Source organism: Melospiza georgiana, chromosome 6 (genome assembly GCF_028018845.1).
Source record: "Melospiza georgiana isolate bMelGeo1 chromosome 6, bMelGeo1.pri, whole genome shotgun sequence".
In the NCBI taxonomy this organism is placed as follows: domain Eukaryota; kingdom Metazoa; phylum Chordata; class Aves; order Passeriformes; family Passerellidae; genus Melospiza; species Melospiza georgiana.
In genome coordinates this window covers 32,915,745-32,933,684 of record NC_080435.1, presented here as the reverse complement: position 1 = coordinate 32,933,684, position 17,940 = coordinate 32,915,745, and the positions used below count along the sequence as shown (strand labels likewise).

The window sequence follows — 17,940 nt, the reverse complement described above, 5'->3', positions numbered from 1 at the left end:
CTTGTGATTTCACAGTGATTTAGCTGTTCATGTATGAATTTGGCTACAAAAAACCCACAGAAAACCGGAAAATATTAAAGAAAGAAAACAGGTAATTGAAGCTTGAAATGTCTCTTTGCTAAAGATAGGCATGTTTTAAAATCTTGACTTGATAAGGCTGTGCAGAATTATGTAGCTAGCATGTTGGTCTCCTAAGAAAATAGTAGTCCTCCAATTTGCTATATTGTTAATACTGATTCTATTTTTCATCTGAGTATCTGTATTTAAAGCCACTGTGTTTGAGTATGCTTACAGATATGGATGTGAAGCCAGAAAAAAAAAATCAGCATTTCCACATTATTAAAAAGAGTTGACTCTGTTGCTGGATGAAGAACTGCCCTAAAATGTTCTATGAATATATTTGCGTTCTAGATTCCAGCGTGATTGCTGCCCTCTGCTGCGTGAATGTGATTACTGCAAGCTCCCTTTAATCATTATGTGTTAACTTTTTTCTGCAGCGTTTCCTTCAATGAGGGGTTCGACACCACTCGATGTGGCAGCAGCCTCTGTGATGGACAACAACGAGCTTGCACTTGCATTGGAAGAGCCAGACCTTGATAAGGTGGCCACTCTCACCTATTTACCCATTTATTAAATGCTGTACTTGTGCTGAAAGAGTTTAAAAGGGCAAGCTTGATCATAGTAGTTTTTGAATATGTTGTCCTCAAAAATACCCACTCTAGTTACGTGTTGTTTCAAGGTGAGGTTAATTGAGCAGTATTTTCCCTGATTTTGCCTTATGCTTATCAGGAGGCAGAGCAAAAAGAGATTTATTTCTATTTTCTGCATCCTTTTACTATTGTTATCATGTAGAAAGGAAAACAAGAAAAAGACATGAAACAGGAATATCAAGAAATGTTTTTTTGGGGAGGAAAAAATTGAGAATTAAGAAGAGAATATTAAGAAAAGGACACAGGTCTTTTGGCTTAAATCATAAAGATTTATGGGCATGGAGGTTAGAACTAAGAGAATTGAAGGACAGGTATTTCAAGAAGAAAGGTGAAACAGGATTTTAAGGGTAGGGTCAATGGGAGACTGAATCCAGAACTTAAGTCATTGGCAATAGTTAGGAATAAAGAAGAATGTGAGGAGAGGCAGGATGAACTGGGAAATACATTAAAATATAAAAAATGACATAAAAGTTGTATATCATAGGAGGAAAACAGATTTAGAGATGGAAGTGCACAGTCAGAAGAGGAGGAAAGCAGATAAGGAAGTTAGACATGCTAGCAGAGCATTGGGGTACAGAAAACAGAAAGCAGAGTTTAATATAAATGGAGAGAGTAGTTAAACACCTAAATGATAACTTAGCACAGGGGAAGTCTCTGTGCATGATGACAGGATCCTGAGATGACAGTGGAACTTGTGGGACTGTTTGTGATTAGTACGTGGTGTGGGAGAGGAAAAGTTGTGAAATTGAAATAAATGGGCATATTACAGGGATAGCTGGGGGAAGACAGGCAGGAATATGAATGGAAAGGGTGTGAGACAGCACAGCAATATAGTTACCAGGCAATATGTTCTTGAGAAGTATTAGCAATTCTCTATCACCTGCAGAATTGCTGCATGCACTCTCTCCTGTCATTAATAAAAAATTAAATGGCATTGACTTCAATCCTTGGGATACAACACTAGTGACTGGAACACAAGTATGTATTCACTTTTTCTTCTGAATAAATGCTTGAAAACTATCAAGTCATGTTAGGAATTATATACTTTTTCCTCAGAGTGCTCTGAGTAACTTCCTTACTTCGTACTGCAATAAACAAGTTTTCCACATCAACCCATTTTTTCCACTGTTGCAACCTTTTGGAGGCAATTTGTGTACTGTATCAGCTGACATATAATTCTTCCTAAATTCACAACTTTTTCTCTCTTAGGACACTGGATAATGACTAAATATAATCTCTTCATCTATCTCCCTTTTGCCATCTATTTTGACTGCCTGCCATTTTGAGAAATTATAATTTGTATCTTTGTTTTACAAATTCACAGAAGATTCTTCATGGTCATTACCCATTTTAAGTGCTATAATCATGCTCATGTGTTGTCCTTTGCACAACCATATGATTACTTATTTTATTTGAAATGCACAGTTATCTGCAAATTTCCTTTTAGATGAAAGAGGAAATTATTCTGCATATATTTCTGAAATTCAGTTTAATATAATAAAAATTAATCATAATTTCTTAAAGATTTCTCTTAATTAAAGATAATCCTTTTGATAAGAAATGTTGTGTTAGAAATTTTTGTTTTACCAAAATTCTTTAGTGTTTCTGATTTCAGACTCTTAAAGCTGTTCATTGATATTTATCATTCTTCTGAAAAATTGTGATGGTTTTCATATCCATTAAAATTAGAATTACACTATATAAACTTTTTATGCAATTACAATTACACTATATAAACTTTATTTTGCTATTTTAGCAAATAAGCCATACATGGTTATTGATCTGATTTTAAAGCTGTTCAGTATTATGGTTGTCATGTATGTACTGTCAAAAAGATCTGGATTATACAAGATTTTATTCTGTTTTTCACATTCCACATTTGTTCATTTTGCTGTATTTTTGTGTCATCATATAATTAGGTATTTTCAGAAACAGAGAGTTTTTTTCATTAAAAAAACCCCTATGACTGATAAAATAATGAGCTATATTGTTAGATTTGTAGGTTAATTGCCCAGAATATAAAAATCTTGAAAAAAAATACTGTTGTCATTCTAGTTTATAGTTATTTTTAGAAACATATTTCTAAGCATATGAATAAATTATTACTTCTGTATTGCAGGTTGTTACCTACCTGGCAGGTTGTGGCCTGCAGAGCTGTCCAGTATTGCTGGCTAAAGGATATCCAGACATTGGATGGAACCCAATAGAGGGTGAACGTTACCTGTCATTCTTACGATTTGCAGTTTTTGCTAACAGTAAGTCTAATTTCTTGGCATCCAGATTCCATCAAAAGGTTTCCTTTAAATCAATTTCCTAACCATCAAAATACGTTAAATCTGAAAAGAGATTAGTGCATACTCTCCTCATTACAAACACAAGACTATTGGTGTATGCTTATTATTGTAAATTTTTTTTTGAATCTTCATAGTTAGCTGTATTTTTTTTTGCAAATCACATAATTGAATAGATTAACCTGCAGCCATGGTAGTGAATCATGTTAGGAATTCCTTGGAACAGGAAGACCAGGAATAGGGGTTACATCAATATATTCTTGTCACTTCTCTGTGAGACAAGTCTTTCCCGTGCTCCAGCATGTGGTCCCTCCCATGGGAGACAATCCTCCACAACCTTCTCCAATGTGAGTCCATCCCATAGGCAAAAATACTCCGCAAACTGCTGCAATGTGGGGCATTTTTCCATGGGGTGCAGTCCTTCCAGGACAGGCTGCTCCGATGTGAGTTCCCCTACCAGGAAACCTGACCAATGTGGGCTCCACTCTCCACAGGTCTGCAGGTGACTCTGCCAGGAGCCTTTTCCAGCACAGGTCTCCCATGGGTTCACAGCCTCCTCTCAGGCATCCCCATGCTCTAATGCAGGTCTCCTCCATGGGCTGCAGGTGGATCTCTGCATCCCTGTGAATCTCCATGGGCTGCAGGGGCACAGCTGCCTCACCATGGTCTGCATCACAGACTGCAGGGGAATCTCTGCTCTGTTGCCTTAGGATGAGGACTTGATTTCTATTTTGCAACAATTAGGGGAAAATGCAGCTTTCTTCTGACTTAAGAATACCTTTCAGGAGAAAATATATGTAGTGCTTTTTGGTCCTCAGGTGAAAGTGTTGAGGAAAATGCAAGTGTTGTTGTCAAGCTCCTCATTCGACGGCCAGAATGCTTTGGGCCAGACCTTAGGGGAGAAGGAGGAAATGGTTTGCTGGCTGCCATGCAGGAAGCCATCAGGATCTCAGAGAATCCTAGTCGTGACCTTCCTTCCCAGGCATATAAAAGAGAAGGGTAAGTAAATGTGAATGCTTGTTTGGCAAATGACAATTTAATAGCTGGTTCAATCATGCTTGCAGTATGTGGATAATAGACCCTGTTGCGTAGGGCATTAGACAAGCGGGGAGAATTAGAGATTCACATCCACAAGCAGTTGTCATATGGTATTCATAAAGCATTAGCTAGATAAAAGTGGAATACGAGTAACAGAGAGAAAAAGCCCGAAGGACAAAACAAATGAGAAGACTGCTGTGGAATGAAGCTAAAGTTAAGCTAAAGTAAAAGAGGAAGGTAGAAGGCTCATATGAAGTCAGCTATTACAGTTAGCCTGCATGCTTACACTAGGGACAAAAATCCTTTAGTCTGGAGCCAAAGGGATGATTATGTCTGGTGAATAGTCTCTGGATCATATATCTAGCTCCAGAGAAGAGCTATAAAATGTAGATTAGCAAAAATGCTTACTGTTATTTTTAACTTTTTAGTGATGAGGAGGAAGATGAAGAGGAGACTGTGCACATGGGAAATGCAATCATGTCCTTTTACTCAGCTCTCATAGATTTGCTTGGACGCTGTGCACCAGAAATGCATGTAAGTTCATTCTACCACTTGCTCAGAAAATGTAAGGAGATTTCTAAACATAACTGTAAACAATTTGTAAACATGTCTCACTAAACCTTTCTCTATTCAAAGCCTTCTTCCCTTCAAACAGTAGACTTTTTGGTTTCTCGCTGTATCTAAGTAGACACAAGCTGCAAGATGTTTATAAAGAACCATGGTCTTTTGATTCCTTTATGTTTTTTTATTTATCTAAAATTTTGGTAATTTTTACATTACTATGAAATAAAGCAAATAGGAACTACAAGTGTTGCAAAATTAAGTGACCAGTATAATAACTTCTGAAATTAACCCTTTATTATTCTCTAGAAAACCATAAAATAATTTTTATAAGAATGTGATAGAGGGCTGCTTTTTGTGTGCATTCATTCTTGGATAAATTGAATTTCTGTACATTTTCTTCTGGTGTTTGAAAAAAAATCATATTAATACAAATATTTTGAGGAAAACTTTCTTATGTCCTCAATACTAAATTTGTTAACTGACAAATTTTTCTAACAGCTTATTCAAAGTGGAAAAGGGGAAGCCATCCGAATCAGGTCAATTCTTCGATCCCTAGTGCCAACTGAAGATTTGGTGGGGATTATAAGTATACCACTAAAGTTGTCCACAGTTAACAAAGGTAACTTCTTACTTTTATTAGACCATTTATTTTTTATGAAAGTCCTTTGTCACATTAGTCTTCAAATGAAAAACAGAGCAGTTTTGCTAGTTGAATGTAAGCAGAGAACTGTTCAAATTTTTATTAGATCTGCAACAATTAGAGCTGCTCCAGTGGCACAGATATTTGCTCCTGTAGAGCAGAGAATGTAAGAACGTAAGAAACACTTTAAAGGATCACACCAATGGGCCAATACTTTGTCTCCAGCAGTGGCTTTAGAGACATTATCTCCTTAGGTAAAATATTTAAACTTGCCTCAGTCTCTTTGTATTTCCACATTATACAGTCATCTGTAGAATATTTTACCATTAATTTCTAAGCTTTCATTTAAGAGTGAAAAATAATTAAATTGCTAAATAATAGGGGTTTCTAAAGAATAAAAAATTTCTGTTCTAACTGATTTTTTTCAGCATAGAACAAAACAGAAGAATGTAGTTTTCTTTGAGCATGTGATTTTACATATTAAGTGTAACTGTGATGGGTTTCATTACCTTGGTGTTTCTCATTTTATCAGTTATCTACTATTAAAAAGTGCATTGTATGTTTGTGTAGATGGCACAGTAAATGAGCCAGATATGTCTGCCAGTTTCTGTCCTGATCATAAAGCACCCATGGTACTCTTCTTGGACCGTGTCTATGGTATTAAGGACCAAAGCTTCCTCCTTCACCTACTGGAAGTTGGATTTTTACCAGATTTAAGAGCTTCTGCCTCTTTGGATACAGTATGTATTTCACTATTGAGTTTAGATGAAATGGTTGGATGTAATGGCTCTGTAAGTGGAAGAAAACTGGAATTTCAAGTCAAAACAGTCTTTAATAAAAGGCATTGTAGGCTCACTATAAAAGAAAATCAATATTAATTTACTATTAATTGATCGTGCATAAGTTTGATTTAAGCATTCAGTGTACAAAGTGTAAAAGTAGTTTAAAATCTTTTGATACAGGCTTTACATTAATTCAATAAGTACATTGAGCATACTGCAGTAGGCCTGATAATTCTTTTTATTTCATGTTTGTTTTCAATACTTACAGTGAAAATCCAGGTGTGTGAAGAAATTGAGATGCTGAGTCTTATTTAAAGCCTAGTGGGGTTTTCTAACTTGTTTCAAAATAGAGGCTACATATTAATTTGTGCTGCTATTTGTTCAGAGTGCAGGGGTGCAAGGGATGGAACATAAATTGATGGCTTGAATTTTCTCTAGCTGAAAAAGAAATTACTTTAGTCCTCGTGTAGATACTGGAAACATCATTAGTACCCAGCCACTCAGAGACTTAAGGACTACTACATTTTTGTATGTTTTATAGCCTTCTTATTTAGTGACCTTTATCCAGTGTGACACTAATGCTCATTTGCTCCTTCATACAGGTTTCTCTAAGCACCACAGAGGCAGCTCTTGCACTAAATAGATACATTTGCTCAGCTGTGTTTCCACTGCTCAAGAGGTGTGCTCCCCTCTTTTCTGGAACAGAGCATCATGCCTCTCTGGTTGACTCCATGCTTCACACCATATATCGGTTATCCAAGGGACGGTCCCTCACCAAAGCTCAAAGAGATGCTATTGAGGAATGCCTTCTTGCTATTTGTCAGTATGTATGATTCCTGGGTACAAATTCATTTCTTTGCTGCAGAATAGGTATTTTAACAGCTTCTTTTGTTGCCTGAAGTGTAGACTTAAGACAATTTTATTCCTATATAAAATAAATGACCTGTGTTATCTCAAGAACTGAAATGTGGATTTGTCTGTTCACTAAGAGGCTTCAGAAGCAGCACAACGTTCTGTGCTATATCCTTAGATAGTGAGATTTCTTAAGCACCTAACACTGTTTTTTCACAATATTTTTAATGAGTGTTTTGTCTCCCAATATGTAAATTGACTTCAATTTTTATTTCATGTACATTGAACTGTATGAATTTTGCTGATAACATCTATTTTTTAAAATTACAGCCATTTGCGTCCCTCTATGCTACAACAGCTGTTGAGAAGGCTGGTTTTTGATGTGCCCCTGCTCAATGAATACTGTAAAATGCCTCTCAAGGTAAATACTTTCTTTTCTGTACATGCATCCAGCATAAAACTTGAAAAGAAAATATTGTTTTTTTCTTTTTAAGAGCAGAATGGGAAGGCTAAAGCAATGTAAAATTACTTCTGAATTGAAAATAATGTTATTGTTTTGTAGTCTTTCAAATTAAATGTAATGTTTGCAATATTTTTGAAATCATGCTTAATGCAAAGAGTAAGGTGATTATGATATTTTGTATAGTGAGCTGTTGACTTTCCTGCTGCTTCAGCAAAAGAGTATTTCAATGTACCAATTTAAATGTCAGTGTTATCTTGAGATTTCTTCTTCTGCTATATGAACTAAAATAACTCTTGGTGGGATGCATGGTCCAGGAATGAATTTTGAGTGAAATCTAAGAGACAAGATGGAGGGAAGAAAATTCACTTTTATTTTTGAGTAATCTGTAACTGAAGCTTTATCTAGTTTTTTTCTAGTTTTTCTTTTGTTTTCTTTTTCTTTTGTTCTGTAAAAATAGAATTACAATTGTTAGATGGTAAATGAATCTTATTTAGAACTATTCTGTCAGGTTTGTTTCACCTTTTTTTTTGGGATAAAACAGCCTGATCTACAGTCTGCATCTTTTTCTGAAAGAATTGAAATTTTATCATATTTTAAAACAGAGCTGCCATATTCACATACTCTGGAGCATCATTAATTTTTGGTTAAAAGTCTGGTGTAGAGGGAGTGTTCAGTCTGGTTTTTAACTATATATATATATATATATATAGATAGATATATATACTTTCTTACACAGAATTGTAATAAAAAATAAAATGTCAAGATTCTAATCTGATACTAAATGTGATTTTTAAAATTTCTATGGGATAAGAATTTTTAGTTCTACAAAAGAAACTGGTAGAAATTTTAAATTACATGGAAAGTGCATATGCATAATCATCTATACTAGCTGTTTAACTGTACAGATTTCCTGTATGATAGTTTTTTTTCTGTCAATTTTTCCAGAGCTGAGCCAGGAGAGTGTACTGCAGGTGTCTTTTGCAGTGTTTAGAGAACACTAAAGCAACTACAAACGACAGGAGTTAAATCAATGTGAATTTGTAAAACTTTTCATGAGAACCTCCATGTCTGGCCTTATACCCATTTCATTATCTGTGTTTTTGTCCTGTGAGCTAGTCTGTACTCCCATGGTGACAATTCTGAAAGTTTGCTACTCCCTGTAATCACTGAGAATCCCACAGCTGGAGCTGGAGATAATACAGGCTTTATACTTTCAGAATATTGGCTCTGCTGCTCTTTCAAAAAGAAAAAGAAGGAAAAGAAGGCCATTATTCTGAGCCATTGGAAATGAAGAGAAAGACATGAATAATACTACTCCTGTAACTGTTTAGCGTAGCAGTGTTTTATTTTGTTAAATAGCAATTTTTCACAAGCATTTTTATTTCTTGAAAATCTAGCTTCTGACAAATCACTATGAGCAGTGCTGGAAATATTACTGTCTGCCTTCAGGAATGGGAAGCTATGGAATTGCAGCAGAAGAGGAGTTACATTTAACTGAAAAACTTTTCTGGGGAATATTTGATTCCTTGTCTCATAAGGTAATGGCTGCAATTCACATTACATTATGGGGTGGGTATAAAAGCATTACAGGGATAATTTGCTGTGCCAAGATGAGAAAATTCCTGTTTTAATGGTCGTTTCATCTAATATGGGAGATACAGTAATGAATGCTTTTAATGAAGTGAAAAATTGAACACTGAATCTTGAAAGATTCTCTCCAAGCCAATGAAATTTCATATCTTTGCTTGATATACTCGTAAGCTTTACACTATTAATGAGGAGATATGTACGTATATATATATATACACACCCATAATGTTTAATTCTCCCTGCGCTAACATGTCAGTCTTGTCTGCTCTCCTATCTTGGCTGTACTAAACATTTCAAATTACTTTTTACTGACATAAAATTAATTTTAATAAATATGTGTACTTACTTATCAAATTTGTCAGTATATGCAGAATAAATTTACATTGATTGTTTTCAAATATATATTTGTATTTCTTTAGTTTTCCAGCTATTGCCCAGCTGAAGAGATATGATGCAATATACTATGAAATAAACACTTTTCCTTTTTTCAGTTGCAAAATGTATTATTGGGACGTTTAAACTTACTCAGTTTTTCTCTCAGTAAGGAAAAGTTGCATTTCTGATACAAGATATGTCTTCTTGAGTAAACAGTTTTTGTGCTTGCTTGGGATCAAAATTTAGTCCAATAAAAAAATCCTATTCATTGTGTCTCACTGAATGTAAGTTCTCTTTCTAAGCTAAAGATTTAGATGATTGCTCCACTAGGCATTCTGATTTGTAATATGGAATAAAAATGGTCTGTGCATTACTCTGAAATGGCTTTTTAAGCTTTATTTTTATTTTATTTTAGTAACATTTACCCCTCTCTTAGTGCTTTCACAAGTGTGAAGAGTGTCAGGAGTGCCTGACGCAAATCAAATGTTTCCAATTAGTGAATCTTAGATTTTAACAGATAAATTAACATGATATGTTTCTGCCAGTACTGGTGGCTCTCTATAACAACATTTTTATTTTTCTGTAAATGGTTGTTAGCCCAATGGTGGTTAGTGAGAATTGTGTAAATCTGATCTGCTGACCTACAGTATTCTCCAACATTCTTTTTTGTTCTAAACTATTTACAGGTTTGATGTTTTTAAAAATAATGAAATTAATTTACTACAGTGAATCAAAATTTCCTTTAATGAGCATATTTTAATATGAAACAGTGCAGGGTGAAAAAGAGGCAAAATGGCAATGGCTTCTGCTAATTCTGCAGGAATTAGTAATTTGAGAACTAAGGCAGTGTTTTACAGATTATCATGCTTTTTAACTAGTCAGACAAGCCTTCATCCTCCCTGTACAGGCCTTCATGGCCTGAAGAAAGCTCAAGTTGAACTCATATTGCATACACATACAAAGTGTCAGCACACTCTTATGTCAATCTGAGTAGTCTTAAGAATATATCATGTTGATGTAATGGAAAATACATGTCATGCAACAATAATTTTGCTCTATGTTTGAATTTTAAATGTGACTTACTGTTTGTTTGCATCTTCTAATATTTGTACATGGCTATGGCTGCTTGGATTTCACTAACATTTTGTATGTTTTTCTGTTGGGTTTTTCAACCAGTTCCTATCTCTCCTGCAGAAGTATGATCCAGAGCTCTTTCGAATGGCTTTGCCTTGTCTAAGTGCTATAGCTGGTGCCTTACCCCCTGATTATTTAGATACACGAATTATGTCAACTTTGGAAAAGCAGACTTCAGTGGATCCAGAAGGAAATTTTGATCCCAAACCTGTCAGCACATCCAAGTGAGTCATGTAATTCATAGTGGTTTTCTTCCCCTAAATATGTTTTAGACCATTCCTTATTAACATTTTTATCTTCTGTAGGGAGAGTTGGCTGGTGACTGACATGTTGGTGGTATTAGGACTTTCAGAAGTAATACAGGGATTTTTGCTTCTTTCTGTCAAATACTTCACTGAAACCTGTCCTGTTTACCAGACATAAATCTTATTCTTCTCAGCCCTGAACAGATGTTAAATATTTCCATTTTATGTCTGCAGAAGAAATAGCAAATTCTATATTTATTATGTACCTGTTGTCCAATAGTTCAAATGTTTGGGATAGATAAATTAGAAACCATCATTATTTTGCATGTGCTTATGACAATTTGTACGTCACAAAAATCTGATGATTCAATTGGTCTGTAGCCCAATTTTTTATAAAATCTTCACTTAATTTTGAGAGTTGAGCTGTAAAACATAATATGGCAAAATAAGCAGATCGCGTAGAATGATTAAATAGATTTGGCTTTCCTAGTAATTTTTTGCTTCTAAAATACAGACTTTATATTCAAAAACTGAGGATCAATAGCTCAGTCTTGCTATTAAAGTCTTATCCTTCCATCATTATGCATTGTGAAGCATCCATGTTAACATTATTCTTTATTAAGAATTACCAACACATTTACCTGTAGATTATGGTGAAGCAGGTTTTTGTTTCTTTGCAATTGCAGTTGCTAAAAGTGTGACTGTTATGTACTTAAAGGTTCTCTGCAAGTGCCATTATAGCTATGCCTTTTTTGTGGCATTTCTTTTAAAGAACAGGGAATTACCATGCCAAATCCTTTGCCTTCATTTGAAGGTGAAGCGTTTTTGATTGGTGCTGACATTTTTTTCATAAATCAGACTGCAGTAACTTATAATTGAATGACCACAGCCCTCTCTGCTTACAGCCTTGTACTTCCTGAGAAGCTGGAGTACATTGTAAGCAAGTATGCTGAACATTCCCACGATAAATGGGCCTTTGAAAAGGTAGGAGTTATTTTAAGACTGGCAATTGTCCAGGACTAGTAAATAATTCCTAGGGTTAATATTGAAATTGAAACTGGGCAGTTTAACTGTTCAGATTGTATCGATGTCTAGATATTTATTTTGGGATATGTGGAAGAAAGCTCTTGCTTAGGAAAATACATTGCAATTAGTTACTTTTTCAAAGAATTTATTAGGAGAGACTTGAGGGGACTGAAAAAGAGAGAGTCTTGTTTGGGTTGGAGGAGGGTTTTCTGTTTGTTTGGCAGTTTGATGGGTTTTTCTTGTTCTTTGGGGTTTTAAAAAAAAAATTAGGTAAGGATATACAGCTCTTTAGGCATCACTTTGCCTGGTAGTGGTGCTTTTTGACTGGGAGTCAGAGATTCAGTTTTACTGCAGCAGCTCTATGATCTAAGAAAGCACAGCCTAATGTATTTTTTTATTTCAGATAAGTAGTTGTAAATTTTCTTTCTTCTTAGCTTTAAGAACCCTGTTATGTACTGAATTTCTCTATAATTTTCCTAATGGTCTGTCACAATGTTATGTTTCTGTTCTGTTATTTCTAGAAAGCTAGAAGAAAAGACAGTGAATTCTTCAATAATTTATTATAACAATTAATAACAAATGCATAGCAATTTTATGGAAGAGTTGTACAAAATAATTCTCTTGTTTGGGAGGGCCTATGTACGCAAATTTGTAGAGGAAGGTACACTTATATTCTTTACATATACTTATGCATATGTAAATATATACAGAATAATTTCAAACCATAAATTTCAGTTCCTTTTGTTTAAGGTAAAGGATTCATTAGTTACATCCTTCAGTTCTTGATCTGGTAATGTTACATATTCTTCTTTGTGTTTCTGACTTTGGCCTCCCAAAGAACTGGGACAGTATATTTATTGTATTTTGGGACAGTCAGTGCTGTCTCAATGCATGAGTCCTCTTGAAAGGGGCAGTGTAAGTTAGGCTCAGGACTGGTGTTGTGAGACCCACTGGTCACAGGTGGCATCCCTTCTGTCTCAGACATGTTTTGTTCCTGCACGTCCGCAGATCCTCCCCTGTGGCACTGAGCAGCTCTTGAAGTGGGTTAGCAGTTTGATGTGACAAAGGAAACTGCTTAATTTGCTCTCACTCATCAGCATTGTTCTCATCTTATTTCACTGGGGTTTGCAGTTGTTTTTTTTTTCTCTTTTTCAGACTAACAGTGGATGGAAATATGGTGTTTCACTGGATGAAAATATGAAGACTCATCCATTAATAAGGCCTTTCAAAACTTTAGCTGAAAAGGTAATAGAGGAAATTTCAGCTGCATCAATATGAAGTAGATTGATTTGTGTGCTTTAAAAATGCATTTCAAATATATTCTGTTAAATGTCAGGCTGAGGAACCAACAAGAATTCTTACAGTTAATAGGTACAACTTTATGCTGAAGTGATTTTTCAGTTAATCTTACACTGACTCTTGTATAATTTACTTCTATTAGGCATAATGTTAATTGTTTCTTCATAGGCCTGGGCAAATTTGAATTCAGAAGTATCAGTAGCACAGTTTTTTCAGGCTCCCATGGATGAGGAACGACTGGCAGAAACTCCTGGACCTTAATGAAAGTGTAATTTAACATATATTAAGGCAAATTTTTCTTCTAGAAAGATTGTAGAAAAATGTAAAAAATGTGTAGGAGATGATTCAGTTGAAAATGCAGAAAAACATTTAAAGTATTTTGAATTTCCTGACTAGGCACAAATGTCTTCTAGCTGTCAGATCAGTGAAGCAAATTTGAATTCTTTTACTTATTTTTGTAATGATTCACTGGGAGACACAAGTCAATTACATATGTCCCTCTTCACCACATATTTCCTGTTCAGAAAATAGACATGACAAGAATCAAGAAGGATTAAAGAGGTTGAGTTTCCTAGATGTTGAGTTTCCTAAGGTTTGTAAATTGCTTTGGAATTTTTGGAGAGGAGCCAAAGCATTGTTGGTTGCTATTTAAGCAGTTCAAGAAGAATTTTCTAAATTGTCTGAAATTAGAACTTTTCAACATAAAAATCAGGTCTATTCCTAAAAGCTGTCATTTTGAGCAACTGGTTTATGATACAACCTGAAATACTGTTATTTAATTGATTTGAAAAGTCTTAATATAGCATACTCAGAATTTTGCCACATATTTTCAGGCTTTTTCTAACACTTACTTTTCAAAGGAGTGTTGGAATATGGGCTGTTGTCTATTTTTTGATTGGTAACTGTGTTTATATGAATATGTGTGTAGTTCAGTAACCTTCTGTATCTGTGAGTGGATGTAAATACAGGAAGACTAAAAAAAGGTCTTGAGTGCTTGATGCATTTGAAGATACATACTTGTTTAACTAATTTTTAGCACTCACAAGTACCATCATTTCTTTTATTATTTTTTGCTGGTGGAATTAATGAATAAGTTTCCATGTCCAATCTACATTATTGCTCCAGGGCTCATTGCAGTGCTGTAAGTTTCTAACACTTACCCCAGCAACAAATGCCACTAAGAATATTTTTTTTTCATTGAAGGTATTTCAGACTTTTCTCTTGTGTAAAAAGAACTATATTTTGTGTTCTCATACAATACACAAATTTTCTATAATTTTGTGGTACTTGACACTTAGTAGAGAAGGACAGAATATTTTTATTGTGCTTTTCCTACTTACTAAATACAGAAAAATTTTACATTATTTCTCCAAAGGAAAAGGAAATTTATCGTTGGCCTGCCAGAGAATCATTGAAAACCATGTTGGCCTTGGGATGGAGCCTAGAAAGGACCAAGGAGGGAGGAGAAGCAATGATACATCAGCGTGAAAATGAAAAGCTTCGCAGCATATCTCAGTCTAGTCAGGTAAGGTAGAACACCTTGATTTTAGAAAACAAAAGACCTGTTAAATAATTTACCAATAAATTATAAACAATTATGTCAATTTTATATTTTTTTAGTGAAAAGAAACTTTTAATTAGAGTTCTAAGATTGGAAGTCATGTCACTGTAATAAAAACTTTGCCACACTAAAGGGGGGATTCCAAAAAGCTTTTAAGACAATGAGGCTATAAGAGACCATAGATATTAATTATATTAGAAGAACTTAAAAGCTTTTTAATATAGTCATTCAAAGAAATCAGACGAAGCATTTAAAGTCTTTAATTTTATAAAAAAATAAATATAGCAAATTTTTTTTGTTTGTTCAAACAGAAGAGCCTAACACGGCCTTTTGTTAAGATTATAATTATGAGTGACAGATTAGACTGCACATTTGATATAGTTTTGTTTTTTTTTAATCTACAGGCAAAATTTTCAGGTGATGATAGATTATTTTTTTCATTTGTAGATTTTTTTAATCACATGTTGAGACTGCTGGTCAATATGTCTTGGAGGAGGAAAGCTGCTTAAAATTATGACGAATGTTGGGGAATTGTTATTGTACCCCTCAAGGTGAATTACACACATTTATACATAAATATTGTGGGAGTTAAGAAGCAGTACATTGGACACAAATCCTGGATGGAGTGTGCAAAGCTGTGTCACAAGCTAATTCCTTACGTACACTTGCACCAGCACTGATCCTGTGAGCATCAGCACCTGGCACCTTAAGCCTGTGTTGGATTCCTTCTCCAGGCCACTGTTTGCTCACCAAAAGGCCCCCTGAGCACTCTTTACAACATAATACTTCAGTATTTCTTATCCCTTCAGCAAACTTCACTCCCTTATAAGAAATTCTGCTGTCTCTGGAATCTCTGCTTCCAGCCAGTTGAACTTGTTCTGCAGTTGCACCTTCTTGGCCAAGAAGATGCATGACAAGGACATGACAGAGTAGAGGCTTTCAGCACATAATTAACTTGAGCAGACATTTGAAATCACTGATTTATATGTAACCATTCACATTTACATGCACCTCTGACAGGTTTTTGAACTGGAGCTTTCTCACTTAAACCAGTTGAAGATTGTGTTCATATATTACTCACCTGATTTTTCTTAGTCTTTAATTTCCTCAAGAAAATAATTTATCTTTTTGTTGTATTGTCTCATCCTTAGCACAGGGCTCACTCAGGCTGTTCCCACATGGTTCTGTCATGTTTTGAAGGCACATCTTGTATGTCTAATGACTGGTTTCCTCTTAGGCTAAAAGCTTAGTTCTTTGCAGCTTGCCACCTATTGTGAATAGAGAGATCTAAGTATCTGCAGCAACTTGCATGCTTCCACACTAGCAAGCCCATTCCCTTGATCATCCAGTGCCTTCAGTACGCTGCAAAATAGATGAACAGTTTCCACAAGAAAGTATAAAATTGGGAATCGTATTTGTCTAATCAAGTCAATAATAGAGATGCTGTAATTGAATATTTGGTTCTTTTATCTGAAATTATTTTATCTGAGATTAATTTTCTTTTCCCCTACAGGGAAATGGGTATAGCCCAACACCACTTGATCTCTCTAATGTGCCACTTTCTAGGGAGCTTCAGGTTTGTATTTGTGTTTTGCATATATTATGCCGAAAGGAATTAATGTATTTAGTCTCATTATTATTAATGAGTTAAATTTTTATAGGTTTTATGAGTGTATTTGTGACTGTCATTATGATAAGCTGTTGTAGAAAGGGTGCATGCTATTTACAGTGAAACATGAAATTTCCACTATTCATGCCATTGGTACTTCCTGAGTTCCCAGAAAAAAATTAGGCATGAAGCTAGGGAAGGGGCTGTCAATAGCATGTTATAATATGTGTATCATGTGCTTGTGCTGACTTCAAAGAACAGAAGAATATAGAAATTCCACTTAACTATGCTGTTTCTGTATCGCAAGAGCATAGACTTAAGACTATGTAGAGTTGTAGAATTTAATAGATATAGAATATAGAAAATATAGAATATAAAAAATAGAATAGAGTTACAGAATTTTTAATCATCACCAAATATTACATATTGTTTTTTCTGATGCTGATGTAGGGAATGGTTGAGGTAATGGCAGAAAACTACCATAATATATGGGCCAAAAAGAAGAAAATGGAGTTGGAAAGCAAAGGTAAGCCACAATCCTGCGAATCACACCAAAAAAGACAAGGAGAATGAGGGAAAAGAAACAATCTGAAAGATAACAGTGTAAGACAATAAAAATGAATAGTTTCTTTTGTACATGAAGCAGAATAAATCTTAGAGTAGAAAAACTTACAGTTCTTTCAACTTACTAAAGGTGGAGGTAGTCATCCTTTACTGGTACCTTATGACACACTGACAGCCAAGGAGAAATCACGGGACCGTGAAAAGGCACAAGAGCTGTTTAAATTCCTTCAAGTCAATGGTATAATCATATCTCGGTAAGTTGCGCCTTTTTTCAGATGCTTGCTTGCATTCAGTGCCCAAACCAGCATGTTAATCTTACCTCCCTGCAGTCTGGCAGTTATTAACATAATTACTGTTCAGCATGTCTTCTATCAATTAGAGTTATTCTCATGTTCAGACTCTTCTAAAATAGCATGTTCAGGCAACATTTTTAATAAGTATGTGATCATAGTAAATAAAAAGTGCAACAGTAGGGTAATTAAACAAGAGTATAATTTAAAATGTCTAAGTTAGCAGCCAGCAGTGTCAGGAAGGATCGTGGGAAAATTAATCTGAGGTCTGATACTGAAACATATCTATGTAAAACTGCCTTTTAATCAAGTATTTTTAAAAAATATTGCTTTGAGTTCTGTAAAGTAATAAGACAAAGTGGCTGTACTTTGTGGGCGCTAACTTCTACTCCAGCAAAAGCACAGACGTCCTTAGTTTTACTGCAACTTGAATTGCTGTGTCTCAAAGTAAGCTGGTCTGTGAGGACTTCTTACTGTAGTATGTTGCTTTATATGACGGAATTGTGAATTACCATACTATAACTCTCCTCTTTCATTTGATGTGAAACACCTGAACACATAGGAAACCTCAATTTTCTGGCATTAAGCATTTTTTGTGAACTAAATTGTATCCACGAACAAATTTTTCTGTACATGCATCGAGTCAGATCTTTCCTATTTTCATTTTTATCTACCTATTTATCTATCTATTTTTATCATTTTTGATCTTTTACTCTATTGAAAGTATACTCAGAAATTTATAAAAACCCATTTTTTGGATCTTCAAAATGTAACTTTGTTCACTTCAAGAATTAATAACATTTCTTATAGATGAGAAAACAGTTCTAAATACATTTCTGTAGTTCTACAGAGAAAAATTCCTTCCTGCCAAATATGTAGGCTCTCAGCCTGTACCCAAAATGTAGGT

The 17,940-nt window shown here is 34.8% G+C and overlaps 1 protein-coding gene across 1 annotated transcript in view; it reads left to right on the top strand.

Moving 5' to 3' along the window:
- Positions 1-17,940, top strand: part of RYR3 (ryanodine receptor 3) — a 198,456-nt gene that overhangs the window by 113,559 nt on the left and 66,957 nt on the right. The window contains exons 42-57 of the mRNA XM_058025703.1: positions 498-601; positions 2,830-2,965; positions 3,820-4,000; positions 4,468-4,573; positions 5,102-5,222; positions 5,814-5,983; positions 6,628-6,848; positions 7,208-7,298; positions 8,738-8,878; positions 10,500-10,663; positions 11,590-11,668; positions 12,866-12,955; positions 14,385-14,534; positions 16,084-16,146; positions 16,630-16,705; positions 16,874-16,997. Of these exons, the coding sequence (XP_057881686.1) occupies positions 498-601; positions 2,830-2,965; positions 3,820-4,000; positions 4,468-4,573; positions 5,102-5,222; positions 5,814-5,983; positions 6,628-6,848; positions 7,208-7,298; positions 8,738-8,878; positions 10,500-10,663; positions 11,590-11,668; positions 12,866-12,955; positions 14,385-14,534; positions 16,084-16,146; positions 16,630-16,705; positions 16,874-16,997 (2,017 nt within the window). The remainder of the gene's footprint in view (positions 1-497; positions 602-2,829; positions 2,966-3,819; positions 4,001-4,467; positions 4,574-5,101; positions 5,223-5,813; positions 5,984-6,627; positions 6,849-7,207; positions 7,299-8,737; positions 8,879-10,499; positions 10,664-11,589; positions 11,669-12,865; positions 12,956-14,384; positions 14,535-16,083; positions 16,147-16,629; positions 16,706-16,873; positions 16,998-17,940) is intronic.